This window comes from Atta colombica, unplaced genomic scaffold, assembly GCF_001594045.1.
Source record: "Atta colombica isolate Treedump-2 unplaced genomic scaffold, Acol1.0 scaffold83, whole genome shotgun sequence".
NCBI classification, from domain to species: domain Eukaryota; kingdom Metazoa; phylum Arthropoda; class Insecta; order Hymenoptera; family Formicidae; genus Atta; species Atta colombica.
This window is the reverse complement of record NW_017259576.1, coordinates 762,538-782,355: the sequence shown is the minus strand read 5'-3', so window position 1 is coordinate 782,355 and position 19,818 is coordinate 762,538. Positions and strand designations below refer to the sequence as shown.

At 34.1% G+C, this 19,818-nt stretch overlaps 3 protein-coding genes across 5 annotated transcripts; 2 read left to right on the top strand and 1 right to left on the bottom strand.

The window, feature by feature from the left end:
* Positions 1-4,691: 4,691 nt before the first annotated feature.
* LOC108692977 (regulator of nonsense transcripts 3A-like) lies at positions 4,692-13,367 on the bottom strand. Of its 2 annotated transcripts, XM_018201578.1 has the most exons (7): positions 13,178-13,367; positions 10,008-10,341; positions 8,756-9,170; positions 8,104-8,255; positions 6,127-6,775; positions 5,617-5,837; positions 4,692-5,189 (listed from the first exon to the last, which is right to left on the bottom strand). In XM_018201578.1, exons 2-7 carry the CDS (start codon positions 10,143-10,145, stop codon positions 4,974-4,976), a joined length of 1,791 nt encoding a protein of 596 aa, XP_018057067.1. In that variant the 5' UTR covers positions 10,146-10,341; positions 13,178-13,367; the 3' UTR covers positions 4,692-4,973. The 2 variants fall into 2 exon arrangements, with proteins under 2 accessions (XP_018057067.1, XP_018057068.1); XM_018201579.1 differs by lacking the exon at positions 13,178-13,367 and having other exon boundaries at positions 8,756-8,965; positions 10,008-10,106.
* On the top strand, positions 12,888-18,673 carry LOC108692976 (polycomb protein suz12-B). 2 transcript variants are annotated; one of them, XM_018201576.1, is made up of 10 exons: positions 12,888-13,117; positions 14,888-14,934; positions 15,358-15,541; positions 15,617-15,708; positions 15,813-16,005; positions 16,063-16,428; positions 16,527-16,846; positions 17,615-17,666; positions 17,733-17,868; positions 17,956-18,673. In XM_018201576.1, exons 1-10 carry the CDS (start codon positions 13,018-13,020, stop codon positions 18,608-18,610), a joined length of 2,145 nt encoding a protein of 714 aa, XP_018057065.1. In that variant the 5' UTR covers positions 12,888-13,017; the 3' UTR covers positions 18,611-18,673. The 2 variants fall into 2 exon arrangements, with proteins under 2 accessions (XP_018057065.1, XP_018057064.1); XM_018201575.1 differs by having other exon boundaries at positions 17,615-17,868.
* Positions 18,661-19,041, top strand: LOC108692834 (the record flags this gene model as incomplete). The annotated part of the gene is made up of 1 exon (XM_018201338.1): positions 18,661-19,041. A coding segment is annotated over one exon (378 nt), but the record flags the coding sequence as incomplete, so codon positions are not given.
* Positions 19,042-19,818: the final 777 nt, after the last annotated feature.

Here is a 19,818-nt window from a genome sequence, read left to right as displayed (position 1 = left end):
AAAGAAAATCATTCAATCACATTTTATGTGTGTCTTTGTAGGAGAAATGCGATTGGATAATTTTCTTTATGCGACTATACAAGTTGTGCAGATATATCCTTAAGCGGGGAGTTTCTTACATAACACGTATTGCAAGAGTGTGCTTCCGTCTTATGATATATCCACACAAATTTGCATAGCCGCATAAACATATGCGTAAAGAAAATTATCTAATCGCATTTCTTTTACAAAGCTGCACATACAGGAAATAGAAGTAGCAGTAAACTTATCTTTATTAATGTCTACTGCATATTGGACGCGATAAGCGAGTGATAAGCGATATCCAATGAGAGTTTTGCTTTGTGTCGCACGTGAAAGAAAGCAGAGCTTTTATTGGATATCGTGCGCTGTTCATCGCTCATCGCGTCTAGTGTACAGTAATCATAAGAAAAATTTCAACCGATTAAAATTTACTTTATGGATAAGTTTACTGCTATTTCTATTTTCGTAAGATTACGTAGATCAAAGCAATCTATCCTGATTGGCTCATTGGCTTAAGTTCACGTCTTAGGCCGGCATCTCAAGAATAAAGGTTCTGAACTCTTTACTACGCATTTGCAGGAACGTTAGATCTTGTATTTTTACACCATATTCGAGGTAACCTGTTTCACATCGCTATGTTTAGCTCACTCAAGTTAATTAGCTCCATTCATGATGCAAGTAACCTTAAAGCCGGCGTCTCATGAGCGGAAATTTACAGCGGAACGGAACAGCGCGATCAATCACAGTCTCTGCAGTCATTACTCTGCTTTCTTTTCTATGATAGTGATTGGTCTCGCTGTTCTGCTGTAAATTGCCTCTGTGTAAAAATACAAGATCTAACATTCCTGCGCAGTAGAGTTCAGGGCCTTTATTCTTAAAAAGTATCCTATACGAAAAACTAGAGAAATGTTATAGTATATGTAACGTATACTGTAGTATTTCCCTAATTTTTTGTATACGATAATTTTCAAGAATAGGGGCCGTGGTGTGTAAATTCGATATTATATCTCTGAGCTCTGATTGGACAGCTCGTTATTCCTTGTGCCTATTGTGTTTAAGCCTTAAGGCCCAATTTTACAACTCATGGTTAACTCTTAATCGAGGTTTAACTTATTCCTCATCTGTTTCTAATGCTAAAAATTGAAGAGAAATGAGAAATAAGTTAAATCTCAATTAAGAGTTAAGTGAGTTGAAATTGTGCCTAAGAGTAATTTGAATCCAAATTTGATTGGTTGTTTCTAGTTATTGGTTATTTCTCGTTGTTTCCAGTATGTTATCGCCGTTATGCGCAACGTTTCACTTGGGTATCAATCTCTAAGATAAAAAGTAAAAAGTGAAAATTTTAACTATTGAAGTTAATGGAGAAATTTTTTCCTTTTCACTTTTCATTCTAAAAAAAAAAGTTTTATGATTGATATCCTGGTTTTATTATACAATGTGCTAGAGAAGGTAGTAAGGATGAATGTCGCTTTTCTCATATATAGGACTCTATTTTATTCGTAGCTTCCCGTAAAAATTTACTGTAATTGACTCAACATCTTTCTTCTATTCGCACCAGTTGTTTGAAATGTATTTTCGTAAAAACTAATACCACAATATAATCATACACAGAAGCGCTCATCGGCACCTTTGATGTAGGTCATATGATTCACCGCCATGTTGTGAAGTGTACACAATAGAGCTATGATAGGACAGGTTCTTAAATTTGAATTTCTGTTAAGCTTTTATACGTCCGCCATATTCCTAAGTGCAATCCGACACATGTGCACTAAAAATTGCAGATCATATGTGCAGGCCATGTGCATCACAAAATTGATAATCACAAAAAAATTCACTGTCTCTACTGAGTATGATTATACTGTGTTAATACTTATAATAGAATATATTAAAATTTTATTATTATTACTGTTTAATTTTTGTAAACATTATTAAATAATTTCTCTACAATAATTTATGTATATATGTAAAAAGAGATATAGAAACAGAAAAATGTAAAAAAAGGAGTCAATTTGTACAAAAAATATAAGTAAAAAGAATATTATTTTTGAATACATTTTTACGTTTTGGATATGATAAAATTATCAAAAATTATAGTCTTTGGAGAACACCTCAAAAATTGAGCATGAACATAATGTATTTATCCAATTTTCAATATTCTTGATTTTCGGTATTCACCAAAGTCACGAATTTTTTAATAATGATTATATCTAAAATTATATCTAAGTAAAATCTACAAAAAAATTTTCTTTTACTTACAATTTGAGTATCCGATTATCGCGAACTATTATTTCCAATTCACTTAGCTCACTATTATTTCCAATTCATGTTGTGACTCTTGGAAAAACTCTCATGTAACCTTTTGTTGAATTATTACAAAAAGATTCGGGAAATTCAACTATTTTTATTTAAAAAAAAGTACTTATGTATAGAAATTACTGTATTACGCAAAATTGAAAAACATAAAATTACACGTGTAAAAACTTTCTTCTGAATTCGAGTCACGAAAAAAGTGAGCTCGAAATACGATGTAGGAAAACCTATGAAAAATCCGACAGATTTGATTTTAGTGCCATCACTCCTTGCGGGAAAAGTTGAAAATGTATATATATATATATATGTGTGTGTGTATGTGGTAGGTAGTGATACATACGTGTGACACGTACAGTAATACTTCTAATTTTTCTCGCAAAACGTGATGGCACTAAAATCACATGCCGGATTTTTCATGAGTTTTCCTACACCCATGTTTTGAGACTTTTTTCGTGACCGGCCTTGAGTTTGAGTCTTCTTATACCTCGTGCACTTATCCTTATTTAATATTGGGTAAACAACAAGGATAAAACGATACATGGGAACACTACAATATATTATATTTTCGAACACAGCTCTAGATCGCGGTCCGATTCACGCTTACAGCGCTATCAACGCGCTCATGGTCGGTTTGATTCATCCGATTCACTTCTTGAACATTTTGCGTGAGCAAAGTGACGTCATGGATTTTTTAATTCGTATGCTAACGGCACAGTATATACAGTAGCGCAATTATCCTGATTTTATGTTGCCATAATGGAGACATGCATGAAATAATAAGTTGCGCCGTCTCATTTCCTCCTTTTTTATTGCTCTCTCTCTCTCTCTCTCTTTCTCTCTCTCTCTCTCTCTCTCTCTCTCTCTCTCTCTCTCTCTGTCTCTCTCTCTCCATTTAAATGAGCATTATTTCAATGGACGTTTCAGAATAAGATTAAGCTCCCGAAATTAAACAATAAACATATATATATATATATACAAATGTTTAAGTGGAACATTGAGCACGTTCAAGCCGAACAAAGCTGCCAGCTTGCTTGCCGAGCAAATGAATTGGTTGTTACTTATAGATCCAACCAATTACATTAATCGCTCAGCGAGCAAACTAGCCGCTTTGTCCGACTTAAATGTGCTCAATGTTCCACTTAAACATTTGTATATTATATGTATATATTATATATTTATTGTTTAATCTCAATCTTATTCTGAAACTTATTTATTTAAACATCTTTTTGCATACGTTCAGAATAGAAATTTAGAAGGAAGTATTAGAGGTTCCGCGCAATAAAAAGAATAGGGAACAGGAAATAAGAATTTCAACCTATCAGAAACTGTATATTTCACAATACATGATTTCTGATAGGTTGAAATTCTTATTCTCTGTTCTCTGTTCCTTTTATTGTACGGAGTCCCTTACATGTATTGTCCATTTGGTGAAATGTTGTGTGAGAAACCTCGAGAGATTGATATAATTTTTGTGAAAAAGATAAAATAAAAAAAATGAACAAAAGTAACATAAAAAACCGGCGAGCAAGAAAAACTTTTTATTTATTGTATTTTAAACTTATTTTTTAGAAATATATGTATATAAATTTCTTTTATTTCAGCTTTCTCATAATATTTTCACAGATATATAATTACATGATATTTCTTTATACAAATATACATTTTTAAGTTAATTGGAAAAAGTTGGAAACATTGACTGTCACGTGGTCACAGGTATGCTACTACACACACACACACACACACACACACACACACACACACACACACACACACACACACACACACACACACACACACACACACACAGAGAGAGAGAGAGAGAGAGAGAGAGAGAGAGAGAGAGAGAGAGAGAGAGAGAGTACGGTCGTGATGCTGCAAATGCTTTGAAGCGTTTTTTAACTAATCAGTTTGTAAAATTCTTTCTTTTAATTGTCCATCAAATGCTTCAAAGCTTTGTAGCGGAACTTTGACCACAGCCATATACATACCTGACCACTTGAGTCAATACTTCTAACTTTTCCCGCAAGTCGTGATGGCACTAAAATCACATCTGCCGAATTTTCCATGGGTTTTCCTATTACCATTTCGAGCCACCTTAGATCTCGAGTTTGATCTCCTTATTACTCCATGATTCTACCTAGTTAAGTAGTTTGGTAAGGGAATTCATTATGAACAATTCTCTTTTTTTTAGCTCAATCCGATTTATAAAAGCTGAATAAAATAAAATAAACAATAAAAAATAAAGGTCTTCCGATTAACGAATTGTGTAACTCACCTGTAAATTTTTGATGGTTAGAATCTATTGCTATTAGAAAATTTCTAGGTATGACTCCACTAAAAATAATTATTACGAAAAGTACATTACACTTATTTATTAATTCTTTAATATTACAGTAATAAAATTACATTAAAAAAAAAAGAAATCTGCGAAACGTTTGTATGATATAATCAGACTGTGCGCGAAATGTTTATCTAGTATACATGTTTAGAATTAACATTTTATCACACAGCAAAGATGGCGATATGTTTTATACGACGAGGAAAATTATAGGCGTTTAAATCTGTTGCGCACGGAAGTCAAAGTGTTATCTATGAATCTGTCGGTGGAGTATGTCCAAGTAATAAGACCTGAAAATGAGAATTTACGCTGCGTCACGAGTGACGCTGCGTTTGAATGTCATCGAGCGTACTTCCGTAGCAACAACTTTTCCAGGCTTGCCAGTCATGGAGGAGGCACTAGGATTTGGTGTGGGACTTTGCGACAGAGATGCCCGTTCATCATTGGATTTCTCACGTTCTAATCGTTGCTTGCTAAATTTGCCCATGCCAGGTCTATAAATCTCCATTGCCGGGCGATCCTGCAATCAATTGAATAGTCAATACAAATTTTCTTTCAAATAAGTATATTAATATATGTGAAAGAAATATACACATGTATTTACTTTATAAGTAAGCACTCTAATTCAGAAAGCAAGTTGATATTAATCATTTTGACATTAACTGTCATTTTAACATCAAAATGACAAGTAAACGTCAACTTGCTATCTAGAAAATAATTGTTCCATAAATCATCATAGGAAAAAAAATATAGAGATATAGGGAAGTAAGAGAATTATTGAAGAAATAATTTTAAAAAGAATATGGGATACATTCTATGTTTGAGAAAATAAAAATTGCAATTATAACAAAATTAATGAGGAAATTAAAACCCATAAGACTGCAACACTTTCATATTAAGGATAAAGATTCAGTGCAGGAAATAGCCATCGAACAAGAAGTATTTACCTTATTTCGTATTCTACGTTCCATTCGTGGATCTTTCTTATCCTTCTCTTTCTCCTCGTTATCATTCTTCTGGAGATTACTTTGGCCTCCTCCGTCTAATGATTTGTGACGTCGTAAACAGTTGCCATCACCTGCACCGCCTTCGCCGCCACTTTCGAGGGAATTACGCCTCTTTACAACTTTCGATTCCTTATCTTCAGAATCGTCCTCATCATTGACATCTGTGCAAATATGTATGTTATATCATGCTGAATGTGTTACAAAAATATTCCTGCACAGATATTCCCTCGTTTATTAAACGGATATGTAAAAATATCGACTCTGTTGTGTTGCTAATTAGATAGATTCATCAAAATATATACCTATTTTATGACGATAGTAGCTCCTATCTAGCTTTGTATAAAAAGATGTTATTAAGTTCCTGAAGGTGTTGGAATCAATAATGCTAAGAAAAATGAGGGAAGAAGTAAATTCTCTTCTATGATAATTATACGAATAAATTTTTTTCACCTGCATTAACCGAATCGTTCCCTTCTTCCACACTGTCCCGGCAATTTTGTAACGTGTCCATCGTTATCCTATCGTCGGCAGTATTATGTTGCTCACATTCGTTGTCTTTAGTATGTCTTAAATCATCTCCATTATATACAGATTCTTTGCTATTTTCATTTTCCTTCTCTGGTACAGTATCATGTTCTTCCTTCGCTTTCTTTGAAGTTGTATCATCCCCATTTGCATCGGCAATTTGTTTTTTCGTTTCGGCTAACTTTTTCTTCTCTTGTCTCATTTTCTCGTAACTTTTTCCGCGTCTTTCTTCCACCTTTCTATCTCTGGACTCCCTAAAGTCTTCTTTCATCTCATATCTTCTGTCGTCTCGAAGCTCGATTCTTCTATCTTCTCTTTCATCGCGTCTACCATATGGCTTTTTCTCTTCATATCGTCGTTGCTTGATTTCTCTTTCCTTATTCCTATCATCAACTCGGTCTCTATACCCTTTAATGATAGGTTTAATTTCTCGATCTCGCGTTGATTTGTCCCTTATTTTCTCGTCTCTTTTGTTTTTATTTTTCAGTTCCTTTGGCGAGAGTTTATCTCTTTCTTCTTTATTCTCTTTATCATCTTTGTTCAATTCTTTATCTAAATCTGGATTTCTTAAAACCTGCAAAAATTAAAAATTATATATCTATTCTATTACTCTATACTGTTATTTTAATGTATCTAATGTAAATAAGCATTTCGATCTGATGTTAAAAAGTTAAAAATGCCCATTTATAACTTTTTCTAACATTGTTTTAATATAAAGAATCTTATTTCATTCGAATTATTTTGATCTGATTTTTGTATTAATGTTCATTAAACGGCTTGCTGTTCCAAAACTCAAGTAACAAAGAAAGAATAATCAGCATTTACCCAAAATTGAGCTGCAGTATTAATATGATTCGATCACTTTCGATCACACTTACTACCTTTTATCGTTTTGCATGTCACATTTCTTTATTATAGTGTTTGTGGGTTCGTCTTATAACGAAATATAGAGCACAATTATCAAATACATAAATAATACATTTTTAAAAAAATTCTTTTCAAAAATTAGGTACAGAAAGAATTACAAATTGACAATGTATGAAATTCCATAAAGTTTCGAAAAAATCGTAAATATAAAGTTAATTGTGACAAATATACAATAAACATTCCTTTCTCGAGAACCATCACCAAACCAGCTCGTCAAATGTCAGCATCGATTTTTCTGCATGTTCTCACGATACAGCAATAGATCAATTCACAAAGTTAAATCCTGAGCCCATTCTTTTTACACGCCAAGTAGTATACGATTCTTTCGGCGTAAATATTGTTACCACAGCTTTTTCGTAGGTCAAGATCAGGAAGAAAATCGCGGCTACTAGCGAAATGAAAAGAATCTCATATACTCTAAGATATTATAAAGATAATTTAAATGGAGAAAAAAATATAACGAGTTTTTTCTATCGCCAACGAAGAACTTTTTCTTACATGATCGCCTTTGTAGAAATATAAATAAGTTTTGCGATTAACTTGATTACTGCCAGTTAAATATTGTTTCTTGACTTCAAACATGCTTCTAATTGGTTTTGTCTTTCTAATGTGCTCGTAAAATCTTTCATGAGTCTTATACAATTTTTCTTGCGCTCGTTTGTATAGAAATCTATTGAGGAAAATTTCTTCTCCGTATTTATATGTACTTGCGTTTTCGAAAAAGCATTGAAAAAACGCGTCTTCAAATTTGACATTTGTGCGATGAGGTGTGGGAGAGTTGGGTGATTGTTCGTCTTCCGCGTTATATATATGCTGCAGATGAAAATGTATGGTATCAGCAAATACAGTAAAGAATGAAAAGTGCAATATAAAACTGTCTTGACCAAATTGGATAATTAATTACAAGCAAAATAATTATTATATTATTCCGTACTGTATTTGTTGCCATTTGGTGTATCAATTCGATTATTCTACCTTAGAGATAACAGGATCATCTTTGGTTCTCCGTCTTTCTATATCTCTGCGTCGTCTCTCCTCACGCTTCTCATCCCTAAGACGTTGTTTCTCTTGCTTACGAAGTTTCAAGTACTCGAGCAATGGAGTTGTAGTAATTTTCTTCACTGTATCTATACAATATAATTATTATAATTTTAAAACACTTATTTATATGCATATACATAATACATATATATCTACATGATAAGCAGTAATAACTCGTATTTGCAAAACAATATAAAAAATATAAATAAGTACAAAATGAGCGAATAGGGTGCATGTTAAAAATAAATTATTTTAACACACACAAAGTCATTTTATCATTTATTAACAAGAATGTTTTGATTTACTTAATAATACAATCACATAAAAATAATCAAAACAAATTTTTGCTGGTGCGAATTTGTACTAGTGTATTTGTACTAGTGGTATTTAAGGGTTTAAATTAAATATAAATACAGAAATAACGGTTATAAATCAAAAACGTCACGTTTCAACTCAATGTTCGTGTTGAAATAAATTTTTTAAATGTATACCCTATTTGTTTGCGTTTAGCCTATTTATATCTTATATTATGTATATACGTTTCATTACTTGAATAAGAAATATACATAAAACAAAAAATACTCACTATCTGGTGGTTGATAAGAATACTCGGTTTTTGATTGGGCTACACTCGAATCAATTTCTTGATTCTTTAAATTCTCTAAGAAGCTTATATAATATGAGTCACTTTCGATAGTACCACATTTGACATCCTTTTTTTTGCCCACCCGTTTCTTTGGTAATCTTTGAAAAGGCGCAAATTCCACTACTGCAGGATATTCCACTCCTTTAGAATCTAAGAAAACATAGTTGTCAAACTTCTCCCGAAACATGAAGATGTCTTGTTGCTCCATGAAATTAATATAAGCACGAGAAAATGAGAACTGGCCAAGGGACATGTCTGCCTTCACAAAGTACAAATAATCATGTATCGGCAGTGGAGAGACTTGCTCTAAGAATTGATCCTGAGTCATTGATGGAGGCAGTCTTCTGATCACCACCTAATCTCAATCAACAATATGACACATAATTATTATATATAATAACAATATAATACATGTTTTTTAAAATTAGAAAATTCCAACTAATTGTTTTTTGTTAAAAAAAAAACTGGAGTTTTCAACCAAAACTGAGAAGTGGCAACTTAAGGTGTACCCTTCCTAAATTTTAGCAAGTAGAAACAAATTATTATAAAAATCATTTTTACAATGAAATATTAAATTTATTGTTCTACACATATTCAACATTATTTATAAAAATTTTGTTGAAAATCTTTAAAGACTGGCATGGATGTATCCAGGATTTCAGTCAGAGCAAACAAAAATTTATATTTTCACACAAAATTTATTAAAATACTTATATTAGCCAGTCTTCAAAGATCTTCAGAATCTTTAGCAAAATTTTTATAAATAATGTTGAATAGAACAATAAGATTAATGTTTCATTGTAAAAATGATTTTCGTAATTTGTTTATACTTGCTAAAATTTAGGAATGGTAGAAGTGCCTCCTGTCTCCTCTTCCTCTTTCTTTTGCCAACATTCATGGATACATGCGTTAATTAAAGAATTAGCTTATGAAAATCTTAAAAACCTAGATCTTGAAAAATGCTTATTAAGTACATATACAGTAATTTTTGCTTAAATCTAAAATACTCTCTACATATCCGCAAGATTTCATTTAAATCAATAAAATCCAGCCGGTTCTATTCCCTTGTTATTATTTAGCATAACCTGTCATGTTTCGACTGTTGTTTCAAAATATCTATTGGAGAAACCAATAAAAGATTGTCTGTTGTGGAGTAAAAAAGTTTTTATTTGTTATATTGATTCAGACAAACCTTCGTTATGGGACGACATTTTTCTTTTTTGTTATCTTTAGCTTTTCCAACATCCGACGAATTGGTCTGCGTGTCGTTCTGCACGGAACAGCTGTCGTTCTGTGCAGTACTCTCGGATTGTTGCGCTTCCTCAGTCATTCTGACTCACAACACACGTTTGCGATCACTTTCCAAGATTCAAAGAACTTTCGTTTGCTGTACGATTCGTACCGGTCCGAAATATATAATCGTACAATTTTGTCCTCTCGAAAATCAAACGAAAGAGTCCTCTCTATTTTACGCGATTATCACGAACGTGGACATCTTGGCTGATCTGGCTGATTTTGGCTTGATTCTGCATAAAAGAAAAGACTGACAGCATTAAGTTTGTTCTTTATTCCTGCACTATCTGAACTGGTGCACACTAGAGTTCTAAAGCCTGTTTTTTTTGGCTGAACTTTTGCATCAGTTCATTTTCTTTTCTCTCCAGTGAGCTTATTATGATTCTGGGTGCTTTCCATTTAATGACACACGTCAACACAAGTGTCGTTCTATCTTTGTCATTCTCTGAATGTCAATAAAGATAAAACGTTTGTGTCGACTTGTGTCATCAAATGGAAAGCACCTTCTTTAGACGAAGTGAAAATTACAAAAATGAGCAAACTCACTAGATGTTAACTAATGAAATTATAAATATTTTAGTAAATTCGATCATTTTCATAATTTTCTCGTTCAAAAATCGTAATAAGTCTCCAAGAGGAAAGAAGAGAAAGAAATATGAACTGAACTCTTGAAAAGAAATATTATAGTATACGTAATGTAGACTATAGCTATCATATGTTTCTACAGCTGAAAAAGGAAACGTATGATAGCTCTTCACTGCGGACACAATATGGCTGCTTTAATTAGATAGGAATATCACCAATTAGAAATCGCGATATCGCTTCTCTCATATATATATTTTAATGCACATGGTGCAATAAATAGTAACGGGAATTATAGAGGAAAGCTCCGATTGCACACATGCATCGCTAAGAGCTACTTTCATCAAAATTCAATTAATTTAACGGAAAAAAAATGTGAACTGTGAAGAGTTAAACATATTTCACTAATTATAATTAACTGTAATTTTATATACTATATTGAACACAAAAATAGGTTATTAATAAACAACTACCAGAAAGAAACCTTGCTACATAAGTTAAGTATTAAGGGCTCCGCATAGTAAAAGGAATAAAGGGAACAGAAAATAAGGCTGATATTCATAATCAGATCTTATATTCAAATCTTAAGTATGATCTTAAGAAATTATGAATCAATCAAAAGGCATTAGCGTCTTAAAACATTACTTAAGATGGTCTTGAAATAAAACTCGACTATGATTGTGGTCAAAATCTCACTACAAATGTTTTGAAGCATTTGATGGACTAATTAGAAGAAAGAATTTTACAAATTGATCAGTTAAAAAAAAACTTCAAACCGTTTGCAGCATCGCGTTGACTATACCTTATATTCAAATCTTAAGTATGATCTTAAGAAATTATGAATCAATCAAAAGGCATTAGCGTCTTAAAACATTACTTAAGATGGTCTTGAAATAAAACTCGACTATGATTGTGGTCAAAATCTCACTACAAATGTTTTGAAGCATTTGATGGACTAATTAGAAGAAAGAATTTTACAAATTGATCAGTTAAAAAAAAACTTCAAACCGTTTGCAGCATCGCGTTGACTATACCTTATGAATATCGGGAATTTCAATTCCTATCAGAAACTGTGTATTAATACGTGATTTCAGATAGGTTGAAATTCTGATTCTCTGTTCTCTATTCCTTGTTCCTTTTATTGTGCGGAGTCCCTTACAAATCTATGTTTATAACTTCTCTTTTCGTATTTTTCCCCCGATATCAGCTTCAATTGGAATCCTGCAAAGTTACTAGACCTGTTAAGTTAATCGCAGCTTAGTGAAAGTGACCCTAAAGTCTTGTGTCCACGATACTAGAAATCGTCCGAGATCTTGGGCAGAGAAAAAATTAACAAATCATATTTGAACAATTTGATCACATGACCATTGCGATTGATCAATTCTTTCTTCACCGAGGTCTTGAACCGATTTCTAGCACCATGGACACAAGTTAAGTGGATATATTTTATATATATCTTTGCGCACAATACACAATACACAATACACAATAGCAGGAATAAGGAATTAGAAATAAGGAATACTCGTATTCATAATTCAGATCTTATATTTAAATTCCTTAAATTTATCTTTAGATACTCTATGAATTATTTCATTGGCTGCTAAGCATCTAAAAATAAAGAAGAATCTTAAATACAAGGTCTGACTATGAATACGCATTATCCTGAGCATAATAGAAGGAATTAGGAATAAAGAATAAACGATTCCAATCTATCAAAAACTAATGAGTTCTTTATTTCACGGAAAGAAAGGAAACGAAGAACTTTGATTGGTTTAATTTCTTATGCTTCATGTGTCATACATTATGCAAGAGTTTGTGCTCCCCGCTTTAGAGTATATTCACATAACTTGCCACATAACATATGCATAAAGAATTATCCAATCACATTTTACGTGCGTTTTTATATGAGAAATGCGATTGGATAATTTTCTTTATGCATACATTTATGCAGCTATACAAGTTGTGTGGATATACAAGTTGTATATCCTTAGGCTCAAATGTAAGAACAAAAGAGAAAAAAAACAATGCGTTGTCGTCGACATAATTCACGATTCCGCCAGGTCACAAAGTTGTACGAGTTTTCTTGAGTATCGTGCAATAGTCCATCTCAACGCCACCAACTTCACGATTGTTCACGATGATGCGTTGATGAGATACATGGCGCGCCGCGAGAGGACGCATCAGTCGCCGTGGAGGCCGCCGGAGCGCCGCAGTTTTCGCGCGGGGCGGGTGTTGTCGTTGTCGCGTCGCAACTTTCGCGCGACCACGAGAGAGAAGTTGGAGTTACCGCGGGGGGAAGCTTGTCGTGCACGGAGGACCGCGCGAAAATGCCGCCGAAGAAGCGGGAAAAGGATCTCGATGGGCAGAAGGGACCTCGTATGGACCAGATCCAGGCTGATCACGAGCTCTTTCTGCAGGCCTTCGAAAGTAAGCGAAAAAAAAAAACACACACATATCGCGGTCTTTCGCCCCGTGTGGGCCCCTTACCTCTTTGCCGCCTATCGGTGGCGTGCGTCGCTCCGTCGCGATAAAAGGTCTCCGACTTCTTTTGCCGGTCACCCCCACACCGATACCTCCTCGGACGACCCCTGCCGCGGAGGGCGCGCGACGCCCTCCTTCCCCTCCGCCACCGTTATCTCGTTGCCGCTGTCGTCGTCGCCGCTGTCGCGACCGGACCTAACCCTATCCACCGCGAGTCAACTGGAGCGCCCGCCGCACCGTGGCGAGCGTCGGTTCACTCTCTCCGTTTCCGCGCCCTCCACTGTTTCCAAAACGCGCGGACACCTGTCATCTGTGCCCGAGCTTGGCTATTGCGAAACAGATCGAGCGATTCCCGACGTCGCGATTCCCTCCTCCGAAGTATTTCGAAGGAGAACATCCTTGGATGTAACGTTAAATGCCCGCGGAAAATGTACGCGAAGAAAAGAAAATGATGACTACTCTTTTTATTACGCGATATAGCGATTTACGGAGAATCAGACTAATTCAGGCTGCTTGACACGAATTAAATATCTTATTGTAATTTTTTTTCTTTTTAATTTTTTTTCCGAATTTCCAATTGTTTAGGAAAGTCACGATAATTTACGTTGCCCTCAAAGCGTTAATTATATTTTGTCCGTTTTTTTTGTTATACATGTTTATGATTTAATTGATTTAGTTGAACTAGTAAATAACCTTCTCGAGAATTTAAGGAATTAATACAAAAAATATTTCTCTTCCATGTGAATCTGAGTATCCAATTTGAAGAACCCAAAATCGGCACGACTGAGCTCAATCACAAGAGAAACACAATTTCGCGAAGCCCTTTTTTTCTAAATAAAATGCGTATGGCTAAATGTTTCTTGTTTTTATGAGCAACGTGAGAAAATTTCTGAATTCGGAATTGTTAACTTTATGAAAATGAAAAAAAAATGGGATCAGAGAGGTTTTACCTGCTTTCGTCGTAACAACAAATAGGGTGCAGGCGTCTCAAACAAATTTGAGTAAACCCATTCATCATATCCCATTTTGATACCTGATTGAAGGATCGTTTTCTGCCCTGGTCAGAACTGCTTTTAAATCCTACGAGATGTATTTTAAACGTGAGAAAGCGATTCGCTTTTTAGGCCATCTAGGGAGTCCATTCCGTATTAACACATATGGTCATGAATAAGATTTCATTTCTAATAAAAGCAAATGTAAAACTATTAAGTTACATAGCAAGATTAATTTTTGTAAAATTAAGAAAATAGATAAGAAAATAGATAAGAAATTATTTCGATATGAGTAAATTATTGTATAATTTTAATTATTTTTTATGATTTATATTTTAATCATAGTTGTTAATTATATAACATGTTTCCTTTTTATTTCTTATTTGAGTTACTTTAATGTTTTATCAAAATCCAACGTATAATAAATTTAAAAAGTTAATTGTAAATAACATATTTAACTCGTTTATATTACGGAAGCTATTTTTAAACATGTATAAAAATAGTGCACATTAGTGTAAAAAAATTTATTGAAGAAAAATTACAAAGAGGAAAAATTATTTATTTATACAATATTTTCTATCATAATAATAAATAAATTTACGTACTGGATTACATACTTTACATATTATATAATTTATTTTAACTTATTGGTTAATTAATATTGATTTAACATCTTATTTAATTTAACTTTACAATATATAACTTTTATATTTCATTTTTTCAGAACCAACACAGATTTACCGGTTCCTCCGCACAAGAAATCAAATTTCAGTGAGTAAATAATATTTTCTTTTCATCTTCAGTTTGTTTATAATTTTAATTTGCGTTGCCCTCAAAGCGTTAATTATATTTTGTCCGTTTTTTTGTTATACATGTGTATAATTTTATAAATATGGTGTATCAAAAGTTTCTAAAAAAACATAACGATATATGCGAATGTAAATAACCGTAACAATATGAAGCATTTCATAAAGGTAAGTTAATAAATGTTTCTTTGAGTTGATTATATTGCCTCAATCGTAATTTATACCTTTATACGCTTTTCAAAATTTCTGTATATAAAATTTGTGTAGCATGGTAGGTATAAAATTTAAATTTAAGTTATATTATAAAAATTTAAATTATTTAAGGAGCATAAACTATCAATTTTTCTTGGGCAATAGATGTACATTAAAATTTAACATTTCTTTTTAGCCAATATTTCTATATCGAAACTTAACGTATATGCGGCAACGTATGTCCAGAAGTCACAAGTCACGACGAGGATTTAAAGTCGATACGATTCTGGATAAATTAATAGCGAAAAAGAAGCATGAACAGAATCTCGGTGTTCGCGGATACATGACTCTTACGTTTTTAGGATTTTATGACAAAAAAGGTAAGTCTCGATTATACAACCTATTTTTCTTGTATGTATCTGAAAAGCTCTGATTTAAGATTGTGATGTTTGTAGCTGAAATATCGCAGGATCCTGTCAAAGTGGAAACATTGTTGTTGAAAATTTGTCACAAGAAAAGAAAAGATGTTAGCTCACCTGTCATGCAAGTAAGTTTGGTATCTATCAGATTTAAAATTTATCAGTTCAAAATACTGATCTAGTTAGTTTTTCTGTTATATCGGCTCTCGATTAAGATATGGCATTTGTTTAGGTTTCAGTCGGTACAAGCGAGGTCCCAATCAATCCTTCTGAGAGTCAACCTCCACCGAAGGCATCCACAATTTCCATACCCAATGAATCTTTCTGCTTAAATAATGGTCACATAGCAAAGACTTATATGCTTTTGCTCAGGGTTTACTGCATGTCTAACAATGGCTGCCTTATAACTAACTGTGATTTAGAAGGTAAGGGTGAGAGTCAGCGCAATTAACTCGCAGAATATTACAAGCCGTGTCTTGCAGAACCAGCTCAAAAGCGTCGTAAATCGTCAACGGGTATGATAAAGGTCAATGGCGAAGAAGTGAAACAATATGGTTCGGAGCTTACCGTGTACGATAAGCACAATCGATGCCTGTTGACGGACGGCGAGTATGAGTTAGGTTTGCAGGAAGTACAGACCAATGTTAGGTCCAGTCCCAAGAAACACAGCTCTTGGGAAACTGTGGTCGACATCAAAGACTGCGAACCGTTCGACATGTTTAGGCAAGGACCGACGTTAAAGTTTCGGCTCAGTTGGACGACGGAACCGAGCAACGGTCTGGTGGATAGACCGATGCCGATACCTCAAATACCGAGCGGTGACAATAAAGAGAATCGGTCGGCCAACGGTCAGTTCTCTATAATTATTTTACGAACGAAACTACTGCAATATATGCACTGAATCACACAAAAACGTTGCTTTAAATGTTTAATGTTATCTTTTCAGCTGGTTTTGAACGTTCCTCTTCCATAAATCACAATAACAATAGCACAAATAATAATAATAATAATAATAACGCGACACTGCCAACGCCTAGTCCGCTAACGCCCTCGTCGAGAATGAGCATCTCCAACGAGAAGGTGGACACTAATGCTAACGGAACTCAGCAGATAGTCTATCAATTTTTGTACAACAATAACAGCCGACAGCAAACGGAGGCCTGCGAAGACCTACACTGCCCCTGGTGCTCGTTGGATTGCGGCAAATTGTACTCGCTTCTAAAGCACTTGAAATTGTGTCATTCACGATTCACATTCACATACGTGGTAAATACGCATTTTTACAGTATTTATATGTAGTATAATTTATACATTTACGCACAGTTTATTTCTTTTACACTCTTTTATTTCAAGAGTAATTCTTAAAAGACTAAATTTTCAAAAATGGAGAGAAACTATTTTTCGGTAGAAAATAATTGATTAATCAAATAATAATAATATCGCGCGCAGTAAAAAAAAAGTATATTTTTAACATAATCAGATGTCATTTTTATAATTTTTGTTTTATAATTTTTTAATTGCGACAATTTTGATAATTTTTTTTATGTTAAATTAGTTTACTTTTGATAAACAATATTAACTCATTCACGATAATAATTTGAAAATTATATTTTTTTAATTGTGTCACTTTTGAAGTAAGGAGGAGGTATGTCGGCATCAATGGAAAATACATATATTTTCGGATATTTCCAGGAAATTATCATTTTTAATGCTTTATCAAATATTTTAATAAATATTTATAGATACTTCTTAAACAATATAGAGTTGCAACTTTTAAGCAATCCACACAATTTTTATGTATCTATATATATTTAGATTTTATGTTTTTTAAAGGAAATCTAATGGATATATATATATATAAATAATATTAATATTCCTGAAGGATTTTGCAGCTACAATAACTTTCCATTGGTGTCACTAATGTATATGGTAACCATGTGTTTGGAGAGAAACAAGCAATTGATTTGGTCGATTAAAATAAAGAGACTCCTCCATGCTGTGCCAGTAATTGAGTGTAAATGTTTTCTCTTCCAGCCAATTCCACAAGGTGCCCGAATTGATGTAGCAATAAACGAATGCTATGATGGTTCGTATGCAGGTAGTCCTCATGAATTAATTTCACAACCGTCTAGTATACCTTTTTCAAGGACAGGACCAACCAGACGTACGAGCGTGACGAATATCCTGGTGTGCCGTCCGAAGAGAACGAAACCAAGTCTGTCCGAGTTTCTGGAACTTGACGAAAATGAGTTTGAAAGTCAAAGACCTTATATCACCGGCCACAATAGGTAAGCATCATGAGCAGTCACAATATTGTCACAGTTGGTATAAATAATCTTTTACTGGATATTATAAACTGGATATGTTTCCTTTAGACTGTATCATCATACTGTGACCTGCCTGCCTATATATCCCAAAGAGATGGATATCGATTCCGAGGGTGAGAATGATCCTAAGTGGCTGCAAACAAAGACAATGATGATGATCGATGACTTTACGGATGTGAACGAGGGCGAGAAAGAGTTAATGAAGATGTGGAACCTGCATGTAATGAAGCATGGATATGTGGGAGACTGCCAGATACCACTAGCTTGCCAAATGTTCTTAGAGAATAAGGGGAAGGAGTTGCTCATGAAGAACCTCTATCGCAACTTCGTATTGCATATGTGCAGTCTGTTTGATTTTGGGCTGATCAGTCCGGTGATATTATATCAGACTATACAGAAGTTGCAAGAAATTATGAAGGAGGGCGGTGAAGATGGAGACGTACGTAAAGTGCTGCAAAAATCACACGAAGCTCAAGTGGAGCATTGGAAGGCTACGAGTGCACATACACAATTGGTACATGATGGGTCCAAAGCTGCCGGTATAACGAGTGGTGTTAAGCTCAACTTCGGCAATGATAGTTCCTCGAGTACTTCGTCGAACGCCAGGCGAAAAACGACAACCGCCTCCATGCCGTTGGGCTCGCCCAACTCGCAAAATGTCAAGAACACAATGCATAACAATATGCATAACGTCAGTACGTAAACGCTGAATTCGTTATCATTGTCGAGGAGCAAGACTGTCATTCACAATAGTTCGATGCAGAATTCCGTTGTCGGTGCGTGCATCCCGCCCTTCTATCATTCTCTGGGGGTCCAATTCTCTCCGACGCGGAGCATCGTAAGCAAGATTGTGCCCAACGGTGTGTCCAATTAGAAAGTACAAGCACGCCATCGAGCAGGCGGTCGAACGATCTATCGGCAAAAGTACAAACTGTAGTGCAAGTGACAAGAAGCAGCAGCGTGACGTGTTCCTGCTGTGCCGGATATTCGATACAAGCCGGCGAGAATGCTAGTACTATCGAATACCACCAGCGAAAATTGGTCCTGGACGTGATACTGGCGACAAACAACAGCCGCATCGCCGCATCCGCTAGCCAGAAACCGTCCTCGAACGGAGGTAGCTTCCACTAGCTACTTATCAATAGTAGTAAGATCGATTTCGCGCGTTTTTAATGCAAATTGCATCTTCTTTTTTGTACAGTATTTGTTGCAAGTAATATAGATTATGCAATTGACATTTAAATAAACCGGATAATTATTGTTTTAGCTGTTAGATCAATTTTTGAGATTTAATTTAAAAATTATGCGAATAATTATTACAAATTGAGAAGAGAGAGAAATAGATAAAGAAGATATCAGATGAACGATTTTAACTCGCCTCTGTGTCGATGATACCGATCGCGAACAATAAAACATGATACAAACATGCTAATTTTATCATACTTATTCTTCATTTCTTTTTTTTCTAGTCAGTGGCGTTTTTTATTAATTATTTCACCTTTTTTAAAGCTTTTATCTTACGTAATATTTCCGATAAGTTCTGGTATATCTGCACAACTTTTGTAAAATTCATAGTAATCCAGAAGCAGCTATTCCAGAATTAACAATTTTGTCACGCGTAATTTTGCATTATAATTGAAAAGAAGAGAACAAATGATGTCAAGTTTTGAAAATTAATTTCTAAAGATGATTTGGATGAGTAAAGCATGAAAAAGAATTTCTAGTTTCTACATTCTGCTTGCGAGGTAACTCGCCATCATGGAACATTTTTCTATAAATGATAAATTATTCTTTTATATAGCGAAGCGCATACTTTACAAGCGAATTGATCTCGTAGCTGAAATTTATGAACTTTTTATCGCCCTGAATTTAATCATTTTCGGAAATAATGCTGAATGGTGAAAAAATGCT